Source organism: Zootoca vivipara, chromosome 11 (assembly GCF_965207765.1).
Source record: "Zootoca vivipara chromosome 11, rZooViv2.hap1.1, whole genome shotgun sequence".
NCBI classification, from domain to species: domain Eukaryota; kingdom Metazoa; phylum Chordata; class Lepidosauria; order Squamata; family Lacertidae; genus Zootoca; species Zootoca vivipara.
In genome coordinates this window covers 55,210,656-55,231,452 of record NC_142594.1, presented here as the reverse complement: position 1 = coordinate 55,231,452, position 20,797 = coordinate 55,210,656, and the positions used below count along the sequence as shown (strand labels likewise).

General features: G+C 41.9%; 1 protein-coding gene across 5 annotated transcripts in view; it reads left to right on the top strand.

Annotated features, from left to right (window-relative positions):
• SETD2 (SET domain containing 2, histone lysine methyltransferase) overlaps positions 1-20,797 on the top strand; it is a 77,197-nt gene that overhangs the window by 20,722 nt on the left and 35,678 nt on the right. For all 5 annotated transcript variants that reach the window (XM_088653706.1, XM_060281006.2, XM_035128849.3 and 2 more), the window contains exons 4-10: positions 1,209-5,614; positions 6,562-6,693; positions 8,416-8,544; positions 9,964-10,087; positions 10,461-10,538; positions 12,356-12,453; positions 19,790-19,916. In XM_088653706.1, the coding sequence (XP_088509832.1) occupies positions 1,209-5,614; positions 6,562-6,693; positions 8,416-8,544; positions 9,964-10,087; positions 10,461-10,538; positions 12,356-12,453; positions 19,790-19,916 (5,094 nt within the window). The remainder of the gene's footprint in view (positions 1-1,208; positions 5,615-6,561; positions 6,694-8,415; positions 8,545-9,963; positions 10,088-10,460; positions 10,539-12,355; positions 12,454-19,789; positions 19,917-20,797) is intronic.

Below are 20,797 nucleotides of genomic sequence, written 5' to 3'. Positions count from 1 at the left end.
AGCTGAATTGTTCGGGAGCCAAGCCATTCAGCTACCAAGGTACCACTGTACAGGCAACTCTCAATTTACACGGGGGTTACGTGAAATCATGTATATTTGAAACATCATTGAAACGGCCTGCAAACACCCTCTAAACCTCTAGAAACCCTTGTAAAATCCTTTTAAAAACCTGCAGACGCTAAACTCCATCACAACTTCCTTGCTCAAACTCCAACTTTCCACAGGCCTCAATGGTCTGTGCAAGGGCTCCTGGGATTGCACTTGCAAAGGCTCAAGGGATTGCTAGGTGCTGTTTTCATACCTTTTTGCCCATTCTGGGGTCTTTTAGGGCCGCTTTTCTCATTTTAAAAGTCACTTTCAGGTTCAGTGTGATGCTTGTGTGCATGGTCGCGGGTCAATTGGACGCACAACAATTGGGCGTTGCCTGTACATTATACCATGGAGTGGAGAATATAAAACATTAACATATTCATACAACTATATATGTGTGTGTCTTTGTGCATACATACAAAAAAAAACACTATAATGGATACAGCTGAACTGTTTTTAAGCTTTTGTTTAGTTTCATGTTGCTTGAAAGGAAGGAGAATACGTGGCTGGGACATCTCAAATGAGAGGCATCATAGTTTTTGTTCCCTGGTTTAGAGTGGCTAAAAATGCAAATAAGGTTGGCACCAGGTGGGTCTTAGAGGAAAGGTATTCCACAGTCAATCATAGAATAAAAAACTGTAGAGTTGGAAAGGATCCCAAGGGTAATCTAGTCCAATTCTAGTCCTATGTGAAGTTCATACTGCAGTCTACACTGCCACAGCTCAGAATCTGTGTTCTGTGGCTTCCTGTTTTGGGGTGACGCACCTTGATTCCGCAGCAACCCCACACCCTGCCGAAAGGGAAGATAGGGCAGTGCCTGGTGGAGATTTGGTCAAAAAGAGAGCTACTGTGGTATTACCTGGGTAACAAGGAAGCCTTAACAGCAGCTGGCCAACATGTGTCAGGTGATATTTTTCGAGGTTTATAATAAGGCTTCTAGGTAGGTTAAGCTTGTCCACTGGTCTATGTCCATTCATGACTCTTTATGTTAGAGGACCCCTGTTTACCCCCCACCGCTATTTTTTGCCATCTGGTCCTTTTTGCATTTCCCTTTCTTGCTGTAATGTGAGTACAATTTTTGAAGCCATGATTTCATCAGCTTATTTCTTGTGTTCTAGGGCAAGACAGAAAATGCACAGAAACCTGGTTTTGTCAAAGGGACAGTGTTCAAAGGAGTCGCGTCTAGCCGTTTCTTGCCCAAAGGCACCCGGACAAAAGTTAACCTTGAGGAACAAGGCAGACAAAAGGTGTCCTTTAGCTTCAGCCTAACCAAGAAAACTTTGCAGAACAGATTTCTGACTGGCCTTGGGAACGACAAACAAAACGAGGCTCCGAGCTCCCTGGGCACACCTCTTCAAACTGACATTGCCTCTAAATTTAAAGTGGATTTTGGGGATTATCCGGAGGTTGTGGAGGAATTTTCACCCCCAAAGCCCAAGGTGGAATTAGGCAAGATCCACTTTAAGAAACATCTGCTGAATGTTACAACAAAGCCGCCCCCTGCTGCCGCCGTGCCACTGCCACCAGCAACTGTAGGGCCAGCTACTGCAGCAGAATTTGTGGAATTGCCACCATCACCGCCGCCACCCCCTCCTCCCCCTCCCCCTCCTCCCCCTCCACAAACACTACCAGCGCCAAAACCAGTACTAACCCCAGAAATTTTGCCACAACTTCCAGTAGCAGTACAAACAGCAGCCGCACCTCTGTTGCCATCACCTGTAGAAACTGTTGTACACTTAGCAAAGGAGCCTTCAGTGAAAGCAGCTCAGGAAACTTTAGAATTGAACATTAAGCAAAATGCTGTGTTGGAAGGCTCCGAAGAACAGCTAGCTCAGGTTATTCCTGAAGAAGCGGAACTAGTCCCAGCGAAAGGAGATTCCCATATTGGGAGGGAGGAGGACGTTTCAAGTGCTTCAAAGGGTGCTTCTCAAAGTTCTAAGAAACAAGGTTCCAAGAGGAAGTTGTCTGATGGAGCATTGCCAGGTTCCGAATCTGATGAAGATTCCGTGAGGACCTCTTCAAGTCAGAGATCTCACGAGATTAAAATATCAACAAGCTCAGAGAAGGAAAAAGATTCACGAAAGAGCTCTACGTCTGTCAAAACTGAAGAGCAGGTGAAAAGTTCGTCACGGTCTAGATCTGAAAGGGATGAAAAATATTCTAGTTACTCCTCCAGATCTGATAGAGACTCAAAGTATTCTTCTTCCCGTTCCAGATCTGAAAGAGAGAGGAGGCGAAGCAGGTCCCGTTCTCGTTCTAGATCAGAGAGAGGTTCCAGAACCAGTTCTTCCTATTCCAGATCTGACCGGTCACATTACTATGACTCTGACCGGAGGTACCACAGGAGCTCACCATACAGAGAGAAGACACGATATTCTCGTTCATACGTGGATAGCAGGACAAGAGAGAGCTCTGATTCAGAAGAAGAGTATCGGAGGACATACTCCAGGTCTACAGACTCCAGGCGTACATCCTCTCATTCCTCATCTTACAGAGACTCTAGGACCTCTTTTTCTTATTCAAAGTCTGAGCGGGATAGCAAGTTGGAATCCTCTCATACTGACTCAGAGAGAAAAGGAAAGCCTACAAAATCAGACAGGGACTCCAAAAGGACTTCAGAAAGTGACGTATCAAAAAAGTGCTCTCCAGTCAATGAGCTGCGTCATCGGGGGGGAGCATCCCACTCTAAAGCAGAGAGCAGTGTGAGTTCTTCCCGACACAAGTCCTCCTCTTCAAAGACATCTACTCCAAAGTCTGATAAATTTAAAAGTTCTTTCTGTTGTACAGAATCTGAGGAAACCAGAGAGCAGTCTAATTGTATAGACTTGGAGGCGTCTTGTGTACAAAGCTGTGAAACGAAAACTGCTATTGCACAGAAGCCAGAAACAGAAAGGACTGTTTCTCCGTTAAATCAGTTGAATGATTCACCTATTTTCAAAAAGTTAAATGAATCAAAAGAGATGTCTCCTATTTCTAAATCAAAAGTACTTGCAGGAATTGATAGCCATGACAGTATTAAGGAAGAGGAGTCCGTAATCAAGGTAAAACATGAACCATTAAGAACTTGTTCTCCAGTAGAATTGAATATAAATGGGTCCCCAGAAGGAAGGCCCAGTGATAGGGCATTGTTCCGTGCCCCCAAAATAGAAGAAATTGCAACATCTGATGATAGTTTAGACGGAACTGAGCCACCACTTCAAGTCAATAGTCCAAATTTGAGTAAGTTACCGTCTAATGGGTTTCAGAGTGTGTATCAGCCTAAAGGACACGATCTGGATGATTCTCTTGTCCTCTTGAGTGACTCCAACAGTTTTCTTAAAGAAAAAATGGAAGACTCAATTCCTTCTGAGTATGATTGTGTACCTTCTTGTATTGTGAATGTAAATAATTCTAAAACACATACAGATAAAGCGGATGATCTCACAGATCCTTGTGATAAAACCAAAGATCCAGACTCCTGCTATCTTTCAGATGCTGCAGCTCTTTCTTTGTATTATTCAGAAGTTGAAATTGAAGCTGAGCCTTCCAATGTCGAAGATCAAAATCCGTCAAAAATTGCTCATGAGGATGAAAAACGAGTTAGACGTTTCAGCTTATCAGAGTGCAGCCCAGTCCGAGATTCTTCTGCAGAAGAATATTTTGTGGAAGAGAAATTCGACAATCAGTGTATTGCGCAGCAACAACAGGCTTCTGAAAATGTGTTGTCCCACCCAGAGACAACTCTGGGGGAGGAAAAGAAGGAAGAACTCTTGGAGTGTCCCGAAGTAGCACTTGAATTAGACGTTTCACATGTTGATTCCGTTGTAGAGAAAACAATATCGCCTTTAAAAAATGAGCACTCTTATTATTTAGAGATGCCAACAGAAGACTCTGAGAAAGAGGAGCCAGACGATGAGAAAGGCTCTGTGGTCCTTGATGAAAGAACTGTGGTTGCTGACTCGAAGGCCCACGCTCCTGAAGTCTTGATGGTAAATGAAAAAAGTGATGACTCCTTGGTAGGATCTGCATTTTCAGACGCTTTGTCCCCATCTTGCGATGTTGTTGTGACGGTAGAAGAAACGGAAACTGCTGCCGAAGTGCCCAGATGTGACAGTAGAGGCAGTACCCCTGAGCTCGCTTCCATCCACCGTGAAGAGTATTCGGATACAGCTGAAAGTGCAAGTGAACAGGACAGTGATGACAGTGACACAGAGGACTCTGATTCAGATGATAGCAGTGTTCCAAGGAACCGCCTTCAGTCAGTTGTGGTCATTCCAAAGAATTCTACCATAACCATGGAGGAGAGCAGTTCGTGTTCCTCTCGGAACAGCCAAAGTAACAGACGCTATGTGGATCACTGGGAAGATGGCAGGCCAGAGTCCAGCAGACCATTCTGTGAAGAAATGCCGGATGACGTGGGATCCAATAATGGCCTGCAAAATGAAAGCAAGTATCTGCCTTCTAGAGATGCAGAGGGGAGGCTAGCAATCTCTACTGAGCTCAACAGAACAGAGCGTGAAGACCTCCGGCCTGCTATCTCCCATCCTCAGAGCGATGGCGTTGACAGTACGAGTCAGTCAGAGCAGACAGCAGGTTTTATTCACAAGCCAAACCCAGATGAAAGATCAATATTAACTGAAAGCATGTCTGTGGCTCGATCAATTGACGTATCGCAGGAAGGGGAGCTGCATTATCTTTCCAAGAACTTTGAAATGATTGACAATATGTCCAGGCTGCAGACCAGTGTTTCCAAGCCTGACAGCAGGCAGGGGAAGCCTGGTTTTGGCGAGCCCATGGAAACTGGAGATTTCTCCAGAGAGGATGGCTTTCATTCAACAGAAGACTTGAGTAGCTTGGGGTGGGATTTCTCCCAACCAGAGAAACCAAGCAGTACATACCAACAACCTGATAGTAGCTATGGCATTTTCCCAGGTTATGTTTACCCCCCAGCTCCGGGAACATTTGTTGGGCCTCATAACTACTGGCATGACAATGGCTATTGGGATCCAAGGTTGACTAATAGACCCCCTGAGATTAACTATGAGCAAATGCAAGGGCAGGTTCCCGATTCGCTTACAGAAGACCATGAAGAGTATGAAGAAGTTGACCGGTGGGTTGACGAAAGCCACGCCTTCTTCCCCAACCAATCAGTGAAGTTCCAGTCACGTGACCCTAGAGAGAAGGGTTCGGTGCAGGCCCATGAGATAAGCAGCAACTCCACTAAAGAGCCAATGGCCCCAAGTGAGAGGAAAGAGCAGGCAAATAAGGCTTTGGATAAGAATGACATGAAAGAGCGTGGACCATTGAAGAAAAGGAGGACAGATTTAGAGAGTGACTCGGAGAGCGATGCCGACTTCCGGGAAAGGAAGAAGGTCAAGACAGAGGGAGAGCGGTTGCCAGCAATACTTCAGGACTCTTCAATGGTTCGCCCGCTATGTTTCATGGAAGATTTCAGAGACTCGCAGCGTTGGAAAGAGTTTGCCAAGCAAGGGAAAATGCCCTGTTACTTCGACCTCATTGAAGAAAATGTTTATTTGACGGAAAGGTAATAGGCCTCTTACTTTTAAAAATACCTTTTATGCTAATATGGGAATAGCATGCCATAAATGTACTGTGAAAATTGTTTGCCCAGGGTAGTATAATACAGTGGACGCTCGGGTTGCGAAGGTGATCCGTGCAGGAGGCACGTTCGCAACACGCAGTGTTTGCAACCTGCAGTGCCACATTTGCACATGCGCGGGTTGCGATTCGGTGCTTCTGTGCATGCACAAAGCACAATTTAGTGCTTCTGCACATGCACGAGCACCAAAAGCCGGAAGTAACCCGTTCCAGTACTTCCGAGTTCGGCGCAGTGCGCAACCCAAAAACACACAACCTGAAGCGTCTGTAACCCGAGGTATGACTGTACTGCTGTACTAGTATGTCAGGCTGATTTAGAGTTCCAGTTAGGGTTAGAAGGAAGAGCCCTTTCCAAAATTGGTATTGGCTCTTTTCAGCACTCTCCTTATGTTGTATTAGGTAGTTTTATATTCACTGTGCTGTTCAGTAGGAGTGAGTAATAATTCCAAGAACACAAGCAAATGTTAAGGCTTCTGTAAAAATCTCAAGAGTTACAATCTTGGAAGCACCTGCTTAGTTTCTAAGCCTTTTGAAGGCATCCAGAAACATTTTAAAGTTTTGTTCCCACAAAAAAAAAGAGTTGGAAACCTACTTGGTTGAATTAGCTCCCCGATCCTGAAATTGTGAATTTCTTCAAGATGCAAAAAACTCATGCTATCGGCTGATGTGTTGATCCCACTGCAGTTTTGACTTGGGTCTGTGGCAAATCAGTGGGAATTCTCAAAACATCTGTAATACCTCAAGGCATTTTGAAGTACCATGTGTTAAAATTTAAAAGCCCGCTGTACTTTTTCTTTTGGATAAATTCTTCAGTTAGTCCTAGCAGGTATAATGTGGTCAGTTTTAAAGTTTGTTTTCTGGAATGCTGCATAGGAAAAAGAATAAATCTCACCGTGATATCAAGCGGATGCTGTGTGAATGTCCCACGCTTTCAAAAGATGAGCGAGCTCAAGGAGAGGTGGCGTGTGGAGAAGACTGTCTTAATCGTCTACTCATGATAGAATGGTAAGGGTCCTTTTGAAGGTTAGTCTGCTGCTGTCATCACTCACCCACATCATGACACACAGCACAAGGAAAAGAGGTTTTGATGTAAAATGCAATCATCTTTCTGGTTGCTGAAAACAGCAGGCTTCGGTTGTGAGTTCTTGTTGATCACAGTCAAGTGAATCTGCTTCTTGCAGTGTTGTAGAAGCGACTGCTTTGGAGGAAATGTAAGACTCGTTTGGATTGCCTTGCTACTTGTAAAGCTTATATTTTTTGTAAGCAGCTTTGAGCATAATGAAAAGGTGTATTATAAATGTTGAGATGTTTTCCTCTTTCCGAAAATCTGGGATAAATTCCAACATAGATATTGGGGGGGGGGAGATACCTTGAAATGTAATTCTCTCTCAGTGTAATCCTATGCAAATATACTGCTTTCCAGCAATATATTTTCCATACTTAAGATTAAAAAGTGGATATAGTGGTCTTCTGTCATCTTTCTAACAGAAACACTCAAATTTATTCAGTACCAAGTTTCTGGTACTAGTGTACTGGAGTTTTTTTAAGTCAGGATGGAGGGAAATATCAGGGTTAAAAGTACCTACAGTACAGTGTGATAGTTGCATTCCTTTCCTTTTGTTGGAGGATTCTGGAATTCAATTTAGTTCAACAAAGGGAAACTGTTTCAAATGCCTTTTAAAAACTTGCTATTTGGGCAAAACCTCTCTGTCATCATCTCTTAGGTCTGACTAGGATGATAAACCCGTGTCTGGGCTTTACCACTTCAGATCGTAGGCGGGAATCACCCATGATGGAATACTCTGCCTTATTAACCAGCTCCGCCTTCCTCCCCATCTGGTGCCTTCCAGATGTTTTGGACTATACTGTATAACTCTTAACTCCCATCAGACCTGACTATTAGTCATGCTGGCTGCAGCTGATGGCCATTCCAGTGCAACATCATGTGGAAGTCATCGGGTTGGCGCAAACCTCATTAAATGTTAGGGAGCAGGTTTCTAAACCACTTTCTCTTTGCGTGCAAGTGTTCAATGTGAGTGAAGAACTTCAGGGAGTTCTCACCTGAGGGAGAACCATGCCCATGGTCTCCTAGGCATTTTGGTGTGAAGTTTCTATCTGGATAGGGGAGGAGATATTCCTAGAACAGTAGTTCAAGCTTTACAGACCTGGGACTCGCCTTTTGCCCCATTCTTACTCATTTTCCCCAACTGTTCTGCCTTTATTTCCTCCCCCCCCTTCCTCTTTGGCAGTTCTCTATTTTTCTCCTTTTCTCAAAAATTTTAACCTATCACACAAGAAAACCCTTGTGTGACCCCCACCTTAGGTCCATGTGGGTCTTGACCAACGTACTAGATCTTATTGGATCCTCATGGTTCTTTATAGCAAAACTTTTGGGTCTTCGTGTCATGTGATCTTAGATTTGAATGTGATAAATACTGGTATGTTATATGTGATATTCCTATATTGGCTTAAGAGACACATTAAGACTTCTAAAGTAGTTTGCATGCTGAATAGGTACAGATGTTAATGATTCTTAGAAAAATGCCGGAATGTTCGTTAATCTGAGAGTACGGTTATGTCATGGTACCTAAGTTCAAAATCTGACTTGTAGGATTTCTTTTGCTTCCTTAGAGAAACATGTGTGCGATTTATAGAGTGTCCGCTGCAAGCAGACCAGTGAATATCCACATGGTTACTTACGCATACATAATTTTTCCTTCTGCTTAGTTCCTCAAGGTGCCCCAATGGGGACTACTGCTCCAACCGGCGGTTCCAGAGGAAGCAGCATGCAGATGTTGAAGTCATTCTGACAGAGAAGAAAGGCTGGGGGTTGAGAGCAGCAAAAGACCTACCCTCGTAAGACTTCCCTCATTTTAAAGGATCTCCAGCTTAGCAGTTTTCTCCTCCTGTGCACGGCAGCAGAGGGATTTTGCAGAGGGAGACTGTTCCCACTCCCTTGCCTTTGGAAGAGCTATAAGCATCATATGGGTCAGCACTTTTCCATGTACCAGTGTATGAATACACTGGCCACTTAGGATGTGCTCTGCAGAAGGACCTGTTGGATGTCCAGGACCATAGTGTGTGTGTGTGTGTGCGCACACACACAGACACATACACTCCTTTTGGGAAGGAGAAGACTGGCCATAGAGAGGCCAAAGGCCAGCAGGATCAAAGCTGAACACCTTCATACTCCTCCCCAGGAGAAGGCAGGGCAGTAGAGGAGAAACAGGGTAATGCCACGTTCTAGGGGTGTTATACTCTGTGTTGTATTCGGTCCAGATTAGTCTGGTGTGTGGGGCTCATTAATAGGATCCAGAAACAGCAGGTGAGAGCCATGATGTATGCTTCTTGCAAATGCCATCTTTTTATTGAATACATGGAACTGTTTACATCAAAACAGGCTGTTGGTCCATCTAAGCCAGTACTGTTTGTTTATTCTGACTAATACGTTAACTGAACCCCTGTTGAAAAATTAACACACAACTATACCCACCATTGTTGAAACTCCCTGGCTTTGGTTCAATCATGGTTCTCTTTCTAATTAGTGTCTAGTCATTTATCAACAGTATACAGTATATACAGTGGTGCCTCGCTTAACGAATGCCCTGCTTAACGAAATTTCCGCTTAACGAAAGGTTTTTTTCTAGCGGAGGTTTCCTCGCTAGACGAATTCGTTTTACGAAAAATTCGTCTAGGGAATCGCGGTTTCCCATAGGAATGCATTGAAATTCAATTAATGTGTTCCTATGGGCAAAAAAAAAATTCAATTCATTCCTATGGGATTTGCTAGACGAATTTTTTGTTATAAGAAAAGGCCCCTGGAACGAATTAAATTCGTCTAGCGAGGCACCGCTGTATACTGTTTTTCAGATCTAATCTCCAAAGTGAGTAATAAAAATAAATAATACAATTACAGAATACAAGGCAAAATTAAATCCCCCCCCCAAGTGAAGCATGCCTGGTTGACAGCAGATAATTGGAAAACAACCTCAAACGCTTAGCAAAAGAGAGCTTCTTGGCCAGTTTCTGAAAGTTCACATTGTTGAAGTAACCACCAGGAAGGCCCTGTTCCTAGTGGGTACCAATCTAGCACCACTAAGTGGAGCTCTGAGCAAGGCCTTTCTAGCAGATCACAGAGCTCAGGAGGATAGTTTTGTTTTGGGAGGAAGGCAGTCCCTAAGATATTCCAGACTCAGATTGTTTAAGGTATTATAGATCCAAGCCAATTTGCTGCTATGTCTTAGGCCTTTTTCTTTCTTTCTTGGGTCTACTTAGCAACACTTTTGTACTGGAATACTGTGGTGAAGTGCTCGATCACAAAGAGTTCAAAACCCGAGTGAAGGAGTATGCCCGAAGCAAGAATATCCATTATTACTTCATGGCATTGAAAAACGATGAGGTGAGTTACAAATCGTTTTCAGTGTTTAGGCTGTGCATTGTCCGAGTACTTTTAAGAGGTCACTGTGCATGCGTGAACCCATTGTTCGTTTCTCTCTCGCCTACTGCTGTACTTTGTGCACTGTAAAGAAAGCCCCACAACTTCCACAGAGGGTCTTGTGATCCTTTCAAGTTGCAGGCTACTGCTAATACGAGTAAATTCTAACATAAGTTGAGTTAGTTCTTTATAAGGATGCCATCATTTTCTCCATCAGCGTGGCCTAACAACACTTGAAGCAGACAGAATTCCAGTTGAAACCCTGTATAAAGTCTTTGAATATGGGTCAGGCTCCGTTTTTTAATGAAGATATGCAAACAAATGTTTTCCTTTTCAGATAATAGATGCCACCCAGAAAGGAAACTGCTCTCGTTTTATGAACCACAGCTGCGAGCCAAACTGTGAGACGCAGAAAGTGAGTAGCAGGAAGAAACTAATGCAGTTTTTTACTTACTGTGGTCCTCCAGATGTTTTGGCCTACAACTCCCATGATCCCTCGCTAACTGGACCAGTGGTCGAGAAAGATGGGAATTGTAGTCCAAAACATCTGGAGGGCCGAAGTTTGGGGATGCCTGCAGTAATCAATTCTAAAACTTAGGTATCTGGATGACATTCACATATGCTGTATTCCTGATAATTATTTTGCTTTTGATGATTTTCAACATGTTTACAAATATTAAACACTGGCAATAAAATTTTATAGAAATAACTAGGTCAGTTAAGGCACGCTGATAAGTTTACAAAGTTGAGCCCTGGCAATCAACAAATTGTCCATGTCTTGCCATTTCCATATAGATTTTAATACGGTTCCTATTTTCTTCTTCTTAATTTTTCAGGCATGTGCATTTTGCATGTGCCATTGGCTGAACTGCTGTGAGGTCACTGCATTCACGAACATTTTTATTCCCCAGGGCGGGAAGCTGTCAGCATTCAGATGTTTGCAAACAACAGCGCTTTTGTACACAGGCTTGGGAGGGTGTGGGGAGCTGGAATTCTGAGTAAGAAGTGATGCCTCTTCCAAGGGACAGGTTGCCCAAAGGCTCAGTGGTTGAGTCAGCCAGGGAAGACAGGTGGAGGAGATCCCAAGCGCGGAAAGGCTTTGATGAGAAACATTGCCCAGGAGCAGAAGCAGATTAATGCTGTGACACGGGCAGGCGAAAGATCTTTGAAAGATGGGCCCAATGGTAGCCAGGAAAGAGCAAAGAAGCAATTGTGCACATGTGTAGAATTTATTATTTCAAAGCACACAGAGTTGAAGTAACAAGCAGTAGGCCAATGAGAATACTGAAATTGGCTTTGAGGGCCACATGGTTTCGAGCAGTGCCTGCCCGGTGCGTAAAAGACAACATCATCTGGCTAGAGGCATGTCTGAGTCCAATTCAGGCGCTTGTCCTCTTGGCATATAAACAAATATCCTGAGGATGAATGGGGGGGCGGGGCGGTTACGCCACCAAGCTCTGCCTCCTCTGGCCAATCAGCTTTATTGTGTCAATCCCTTCATGAGTTTACAGGTGTCTGTGTGGAACAGACAGGCCTCTCTACTTAAGGAGGATCCCTGCACAATTTAGACCACCCCCTCCAAGTTTTAGATGATGAGACAAAGCACAGCACGCCAGTTTAAAAGCTGTGTGAGTGCTTTTTAAGACCAACAGGAACTAAGGCTGTTTCTTAACACCATCCATTTCCAAAGGTGGACAAAACGAGCTTGCATCAGCATACCTAATGTATGTAAGTGGAGTGCTGTGAACTCCAGGCATTGCAGTTAAAATGAAGTTGGGCATGAAGTATGTTTGCTTGGATTCTCTCGGCATAGAGATTGGTGCATTTGCTGAGTTCTCCAGAGATACAGTGGTGCCTCGCTAGACGAAATTAATTCGTTCCACGGGTCTTTTCTTATAGCGAAAAAATTCGTCTAGCAAATCCCATAGGAATGCATTGAAATTTTTTTTGACCATAGGAATGCATTAATTGAATTTCAATGCATTCCTATGGGAAACCACGATACGCTAGACGAATTTTTCGTAAAACGCATTCGTCTAGCAAGGCAACCTCCGCTCGAAAAATCCTTTCGTTAAGCGGAAATTTCGTTAAGCAGGGCATTCGTTAAGCGAGGCACCACTGTACTGAGCTTTTTCTAGAATAGATGGCCTTTTAAAAAATAGCAAGAGCCCACAGTCTATGAATATACATATGGTTCTAATCATCTTGTACATTTTGATCCCCCCCCCTTAGTGGACAGTGAATGGACAGCTGCGAGTTGGCTTCTTCACCACAAAACTTGTTCCGTCAGGCTCAGAGCTAACCTTTGACTACCAGTTCCAGAGATATGGGTAGGTCTTGACCTCACTTACTTGCTTTGTTGTTTTTAAATGACTATCCTTGAACAGAAGCCAATAAAGTGATCTTGTGCACAATCAAGGGTAGGTCATATTTTCTGAACTACAGAGGTCAGGTGCTCATTAGCTGATTCATTCATGTTTCCCCTGCTCTTGCTCTCACTTGGTTTGGAAGAGAGAACATGTGGGTGTTTTTTTCATTATTATTTTTCGCCTCGCTGCAGAGTGTTCAAGGTGGATGACAAGGATGAAGTTAATTACAACAGTGCATTTTATAAAAGAGTGCGTATCCCTAATCATAACATAATTGTGGTGTTGTACCACAGTAGAATATTCTCTCCTAGTGGATGCCCTCCAAAAGAGAATCAGTTGCTTTTCTCTAAAAGAAATAGAAAAAAACTGGAGCAAAGGAAAACTTTGGAATTTTCTAACTGATTTTGATGGGAGAGGGGGAAACAAAGTTGTTTGAACAATACATAAGTTGTTTGTCATTTAGGTATTGAATTTTTAACTTTTATTTGTTGTTGTAAGCTGCCCTGAGAACATTTTGTTATTGCTAGGGTGGGCGAGCTATAACTAAAGCACTCTCTTTCTCTTCATATGTGAGCTATCATAGGGTCAGTTTTCAAGTTAGTTAAAATCTGCTTACCCTTGAACCCTGTTTTACTGGAATAATTTTGTGCCGTGATTTTGTAAATCCTTTAAAACCCGAGTGGTGCATGTTGGAGACGTCAGATTTGGCAGTACATTTGGTGTACGTTTTTTGGCCGTCCTGTTGCATAAATGACTAGCATGCTGTATAGACCAAACCACACATGAGATCGGCAAAGGAAAATCAACAAATAAGAAAAATAGGTGATGGTGTGAAAGGAAATAGTGGTGGGAGTTAAACTCAAGGTCAGGTTTTGAACCTCTGGCAATGCCAGTGACAATAATTATCCATTCTCCTGCAGCATGCGTGGGCAGCCTGTGGGTATTGCAATAGAATTCGTGGGCTGGATTTGAAAGCACTGTGCTTAGCTTTTTTATTTTTAAAAGAATTTATCATAGTACACCCCCATCTAGAGCAGGCAATTGACCTATCTTCCAGACCAGGAATACCCACAAAGCTTCCTTCTTTCCAAATAATTTTTATTAATTTTATACATACAAAAACATAACACACTTATACAAACATGCAAACAACAAATATTTAAAGAAAATAAAAAATACAATACAATACAATAAAACAATACACACCATAACAATACCTATATATTCCTTTTAGCTTTCTTCTACCCTTCCAACCATTGTTTCTGAGACTTCCCCAGGTCCCTCCTAACTGATTTCCTTTTCAAATCAACTTTAGCAGTTTCTTACTCATTACTTTGATTTTTTACCATAACTATCCCATCTCCTTTACCTCAATCAATTAAATTAAAATCATTTATCTGTTTTTCCTCTCTTCTTCTTTCCTCCCTAATGCCTTAACAACAAAAAAATTCCCATAGATATTCAGATTCTTATACACCAAAATATTTCCCTAAATATACTTTAAACTTCTTCCAATCTTCTTCCACCGTCTCCTCTGCTTGGTCCCGGAGTCTTCCTGTCAGTTCTGCGAGTTCCATAATGTCCAACATCTTCATTTGCCAATCTTCTATAGTTGGTAATTCAGTTTTCTTCAAGTATTTCACAATTAAGATCCTTGCTGCCGTGGTAGCATACATAAAAAAAGTAACATCCTTTCTGGGGATTTCTTCCCCTATTATTCCAAGTAAAAAAGCTTCTGGTTTTTTCAAAAATGTATTTTTCAATACTTTCTTCAATTCATTATAAATCATTTCCCAGAAGCTTTTTACCTTGGGGCATGTCCACCAATGTGGTAGAAGGATCCTGTTGTTGTTGTTGTTTAGTCGTTTAGTCGTGTCCGACTCTTCGTGACCCCATGGACCATAGCACGCCAGGCACTCCTGTCTTGCACTGCCTCCCGTAGTTTGGTCAAACTCATGTTCGTAGCTTCGAGAACACTGTCCAACCATCTCGTCCTCTGTCGTCCCCTTCTCCTAGTGCCCTCAATCTTTCCCAACATCAGAGTCTTTTCCAAGGATTCTTCTCTTCTCATGAGGTGGCCAAAGTATTGGAGCCTCAGCTTCACGATCTGTCCTTCCAGGGAGCACTCAGGGCTGATTTCCTTAAGAATTGATAGGTTTGATCTTCTAGCAGTCCATGGGACTCTCAAGAGTCTCCTCCAGCACCATAATTCAAAAGCATCAATTCTTCGGTGATCAGCCTTCTTTATGGTCTAGCTCTCACTTCCATACATCACTACTGGGAAAACCATAGAAGGATCCTACCTCTTTACATTTCCAGCACTTATCATGATTATGATACATTTTAGCCAATTTAACCGGTGTCAGATACCATCTATACATCATTTTCATTAAATTTTCCTTTAATACATTGCATGCTGTAAACTTCATTCCCTTCTTCCACAACCTCTCCCAATCCACCATCATAATATTATGTCCTACATCTTTAGCCCATTCAATCATGACTGATTTTGTCTGTTCATCTTTCATATGCCACTCCAACAATAAATTATACATTCTGGAAAGATTCTTACTTTTTGCCTCTAATCTGTTTCCAATTTTGATTTCTCTATCTGAAAACCAATTTTTTTATCCATCTTAAACATTTCATTTATCTGTACATATTGAAACCAATCATCTAGTTTATCTTTCAACTGGTCATAAGATTTCAGTTTATACTGATTTTCTACTTCTATCAGAATATCTTTGTATTTCAACCACTTCTCATCCATATTTAACCTTTTATGCTTCTTCACCTCTAAAGGCGAGTTTTCATTTCTAACAAATCTTTATATCTTATCCACACATTATACAATGATTTTCTTATTATATGATTTTTAAAACCTTTATGAACCTTCACCTTACCATACCACAAATATGCATGCCATCCAAATGCATTATCAAAGCCTTCCAAATCTAACACATCTGTGTTCTCCAATAAAAACCATTCTTTCAACCAGCAAAAGGCCGCAGCTTCAAAATAAATCTTTAGGTCTGGCAGTGAGAATCCACCCCTTTCTTTTACATCTGTTAAAAGTTTATATTTAATTCTGGGGTTTTTCCCCTGCCAGATAAATTTGGACAATGCCTTTTGCCACTCTTGGAAACACTTCAACTTATCAATAATCGGAAGAGCTTGAAATAAAAATAACATCTTTGGCAATACATTCATCTTGACAACTGATATGCGGCCCATTAAAGACAATCTCAACTTTGACCAAATATCTAAATCTCTTTTAATTTCATTCCATAACTTTTCATAATTATCTTTATACAAATTCAAAATTTTTGTTGACATATTTACTCCCAGGTACTTCACCTTTTTCACACATTTTAATCCTGTGGTTTCTTCTAATAAGTGTCTTTCCTGTATCGTTAAATTTTTCTCTAACACTTACTTTTATTTAACTTAAAACCTGCAACTTGTCCGAACTCTTGTATCATCTGCAGTGCTTTTACTACACTGCTTTCAGGGTCTTGTAGAGGTTAAAACTAGATTGTCTGCAAAGGCTTTTTAACTTATACTGTTTTGTTCCTACTGTAATACCTTTAACACCATCATCTCTCCTTAACATATTCAGCAATACCTCTAAAACAGAAATAAAAAGTAGAGGGGAAAGTGGGCAACCTTGCCTGGTTCCTTTTTCAATTCTTATTTCTTCTGAGACCACATTATTTACAATGACTTTAGCTTTTTGCTCTGAATAAATACCATTAATACCATTAATAAAATTCTGACTGACCTCCATTTTAGCTAAATTTTGTTTCATAAAATTCCAAGAAATATTATCAAAGGCTTTCTCCGCATCAACAAATATCAACATCGCTTTAGTATTTCTTTTAACCTCTAACCTCTCCAATACATCTATTATATTTCTAATATTATCTTTCATACATCTTCCCGGCAGGAATCCTGCCTGGTCCTTATGGATATAATCCTTCAAAACCTTTTCAATCTTGCAGCCAAAATACTTGCAAAAAAATTGTAATCCAGATTTAGCAATGAAATCGGTCTATAATTCTTCACCTGAGCTCTGTCCACATCTGGTTTAGGAATCAGAGTTATAAATGCATCTTTCCAGGTCTCCGGTGCCCTGCCCCCTCTTAAAATCTTATTGGCTACCTCCATTAGCGGCTGTATTAACCAGTCTTTTAAAGATTTATAATATTTGGAGGTTAGCCCATCAGGTCCTGGGGCCTTGCCATTCTTCAACTCATTAATTGCTACTTCTACTTCTTGTCTTGAAATCAACTCATTCACTAGGTTCTTTTTTTCAATTGGAATCTTTTGCAATCCATTTTTGTTCAAGAACTTCTCTATTTTTTTCTCCATCCTCTTTATCCTTCTTATAAAGCTGTTTATAATACTTCCTGAAACATTTCCTTATCTCTGCAGGATTCTCTACATTTTTTCCTTCATCCATAATATTTGTGACCGTGCTCTCCTTTTGCCTTCTCTTCAATTGCCAGGCCAACAATTTTCCACATTTATTCGCTGATTCAAAAGTTTTTTGTCTCATCTTTTTAATTTTCCATTCAATTTCCAAATTTATTAGTTGAGAATACTGCACTTGCAAAGCTTTAATTTCCTTTTGAATTTCCTGACTTTTCGGATTTGATCTCAATTTTTTCTCTTTCTCCCTCAGCTGCGACAAAATATTTTCCTTTTTCTCATTCTTCTCCTTTTTCCAAATTGCATTCTGTTGGATCAAGAAACCTCTCATTACAGCTTTACTTGCACCCCAAACCACTCGAATCTCTGATCCTTTGTTCAGATTTAACTCAAAATAGTCCTTCAATGTCATCTGGGCCTTGCTGTTTATTTGCTCATTTCTCAGCAGAGCATCGTTCATTCTCCATCTAAAGCAGCGTGCCGCGAGACGCTGGCTGGTGTGCCGCGACGTGCAGCGACAAGAAGGGTGATTTGCATTGTCACGTGCCTGGCGGCCGCCAATAACCAACACTGACCCACCGGAAAGCAATATTTCTCCTCCTCTTTCCCAAAGCTCAGTGCAAACGACTGGAGGGTAGTTTTAGACAAACTTAAAGAAGCTGGCTGGATGAGCTCAACCTGAAACTTGCTGAGCAAAGGATTGTGCTGGCAGAGAAATCAGTGGCTTGTGAAGCCTTATTACAGGAGATTGCAACCAACACAGCAATTGGCAAGTGTTTCTTACAGTCATAATTATATAGTCAATATAGGGCGGCACAGAGTTAAATTTTTTAACTTTTTTAATGGTGGTGTGCCTTGTGATTTTTTTCATGGAACAAATGTGCCTTGGCCCAAAAAAGGTTGAAAAACACTGATCTAAAGGATCCCTGCAGAGACTGTTTTAACTCCAATAATACAGCATTGTGATCAGAATAAGTTCTAGGACAGAACTCACTTTTCGTCACTCTTGGAGTCAAGTCTTTTGTTATCCAAATATAGTCCAACCGGCTACATGATTTTTGGGAATCTGAAAAAAAGTGAACTCCTTTTCCAATGGGTTTCTCAGTCTCCACACATCTACCAGATTGAAATTGTCCACCATCTCAAAAAAAGGTTTTGGCAGTCTCCCATCATTTGTTATCTTTTGTCTTTGAATTCTGTCCATCATCGTTGAGACCACCCCATTAAAGTCCCCCATCATCACGATTTTGTAATCCAAATAGTCCAATACCACAGTCTGTAAATTTTTTAAAAAATCTGACTTAGCCTCATTTGGTGCATAGATTCCAAGCATTAATAATTTCTCGCCTTGAACTACGGTAATATTTCCACCGCTGCATATCTTCCCTCTTCATCCTTGAACATCAATTTAGGATTATACTTCTCTTTGACATAAATGACCAATACCTCTTTTTTTTAAACCTTGTCTGAAGAAATAAATTCTTGGCCCAATGTCTTGTTTTGCAAAAATTTTCTATGAGTTCTAATTACATGGGTCTCTTGCAAACAAATTACATCCAAATTCTGTTTTTTCACCGCATGTTGTATCTTATTTCTTTTATAACGTGAATTAAGCCCATTAACATTCTACGATAAAATTCTTAACACCATCTTGTCTTAATCTTCACCTGGGGCACCTGCCCCTGGTCCTGCTCCAGCTCCCAAAGCGGAACCTCCTCCTGTTGGAGTCCCAAAATCCCCAGCGTGCCTTTCCAGAAATCTTTTCTTCTCCTCCACCGATCTAATCTTATATGCCTTTTGCTTGTACTTAAATGCCAGGCCTTCTGGGAATTTCCACCGGAAAAAGATATTCTTATCAATATGCTTGTCAGATCTGAATATTTATTCCTCTTGGCCAAAAAGAATTTAGGGGTCTCTTTAAAAAGAATTATTGAATGCTGCTGAACTTCCAATTTCTTTTTATAATGTAGTCCTAATATTTTATCTCTTTGCTCCTTTGTCTGGAAAACCACAATACAATCATTCAAAAACTTTGAGTCCTTCTTGCCTCTTGGGCCCACTCTGTAGACCCTCAAAATTAGGGCTTTCGTCTCCTCTTGGTCCAGCTCCCACCAACTTGCCAACTGTTGCGCAATTGCTTCTTTCAAATTTCCCTTTTCTTTCTCCAGTTCTGGAGGACCCCCACAAAGCCTCCTTCTTGGCAGGATTCAGCTTCAGTTTATTGGTTTGGCCTCACCTTGATTCAGATGTTACAGGGGAAAACAGGGTGTTGGTGACACCTCGCTCCAAATCCCCTCATGGCAGCAGCTTTATGTAGGTATTAAACCAGATGGTGGACCCAGCGGCATCCACATTACATTTTCCAGGGGCTAACAGGCAGTCATTTTCTGAAACCAGCCCCTAAGATGGGAGCAGAACCACTGCAGCTCCAGGAGGATCCCATTGATCATTCCTGGCCATTGGCCAATGATTGCAAGCGCTGATGGGAGTTATCGTTCAGCAACACCCATAATTCCCTACCTCTGGTTAACGGTATCGAAAGCTACTCAGAGAGCTTTTGTCTTTAATTGGGTATCTATAAGACCTGAATAGGAAAGATGAACATTGTAAGAAAAAACAGTTAAGCATTTGTACAACTGATTTCGCCACTCTCTTTTCTAAGAAGCTGATCAAAGCCCAAGATTCTTCCAGGAGCACTATAAAGCCTTTCTATATACTTTTGGGTTTAAGCTGGTAATGGTTTTTAACAAATGCTGGCTTTTGCCTTCAAGGAGGCCATGGAATAGGACAATCAATGAGCTGAACTCTATAATAGTGGAATTTTCAAGCACTTTATTTTCATACTATGTGTTTCTTTCCAAAACAGCAAAGAGGCACAGAAGTGTTTCTGTGGCTCTGCCAACTGCCGGGGTTACCTTGGGGGAGAAAACCGTGTCAGCATTAGAGCCGCAGGAGGCAAAATGAAGAAGGAGCGGTCTCGTAAAAAGGATTCGGTAAGTGTTGGAGGGGTGGAGAAGGAGATGCTTGGTTTTTGTTTTTTTCTGCAGTGGGACTTACATGTGCACCACTGGGGCTGAGAGGTTTTGAAAACCAGGAGCTGGTTTTCATATTCCTTCCTGTAACTTCTTCAAAAAGCAGAACTGGGTGCATGATCCTCTGCTGGGTTCAAACAATCAGATGCTCCAAACCTACAAAACCACGTAGCTGTTACTGTCATTCAAAGTGACTTGGGCCCACAAAAGTGCTGTAGCATCCCGCACAAAGCAAGTGGGACAGATCTGTCCAGTAGTATTGGCCATTAGCTACGATCCCTTTACTGGGGTATGGCTTTGTAGTCTGGTCTTGGCTCCATCATCTCTGGACTTGCCAGCACTCTCCCCAATTACCTAATTTTCAGTAAAGTTGTTTTTCCCCCCATGGCCAGCGCCACTTCACATCAGTAACACCTGACTCTCTGCATCTTATGGTTAGCTTCCCATGCCAAAGCTGCAGATGTGGAGAACAGCCACATGATTCAGGCCACGTGTGATGTGGAACATTTAGACTATGGATGCAGCAGGAGAGTCAAGCATGCTCCCAATGTAATGGAGCGTCTCCTCCCCCATTGTTCTGCCCGGACACTGAGGTCCAGCTCCGAGGGCCTTCTTGCGGTTCCCTCATTGCGAGAAGCCAAGTTGCAGGGAACCAGGCAGAGGGCCTTCTCGGTGGTGGTGCCTGCCCTGTGGAATGCCCTCCCATCAGATGTCAAAAAGGAAAACAGCTACCAGATTTTTAGAAGACATCTGAAGGCAGCCGTGTTTAGGGAGGCTTTTAATGTTTAAGAAATTAGTGTATTTTAATGTTTCTGTTGTAAGCCGCCTTGAGTGGCTGGGGA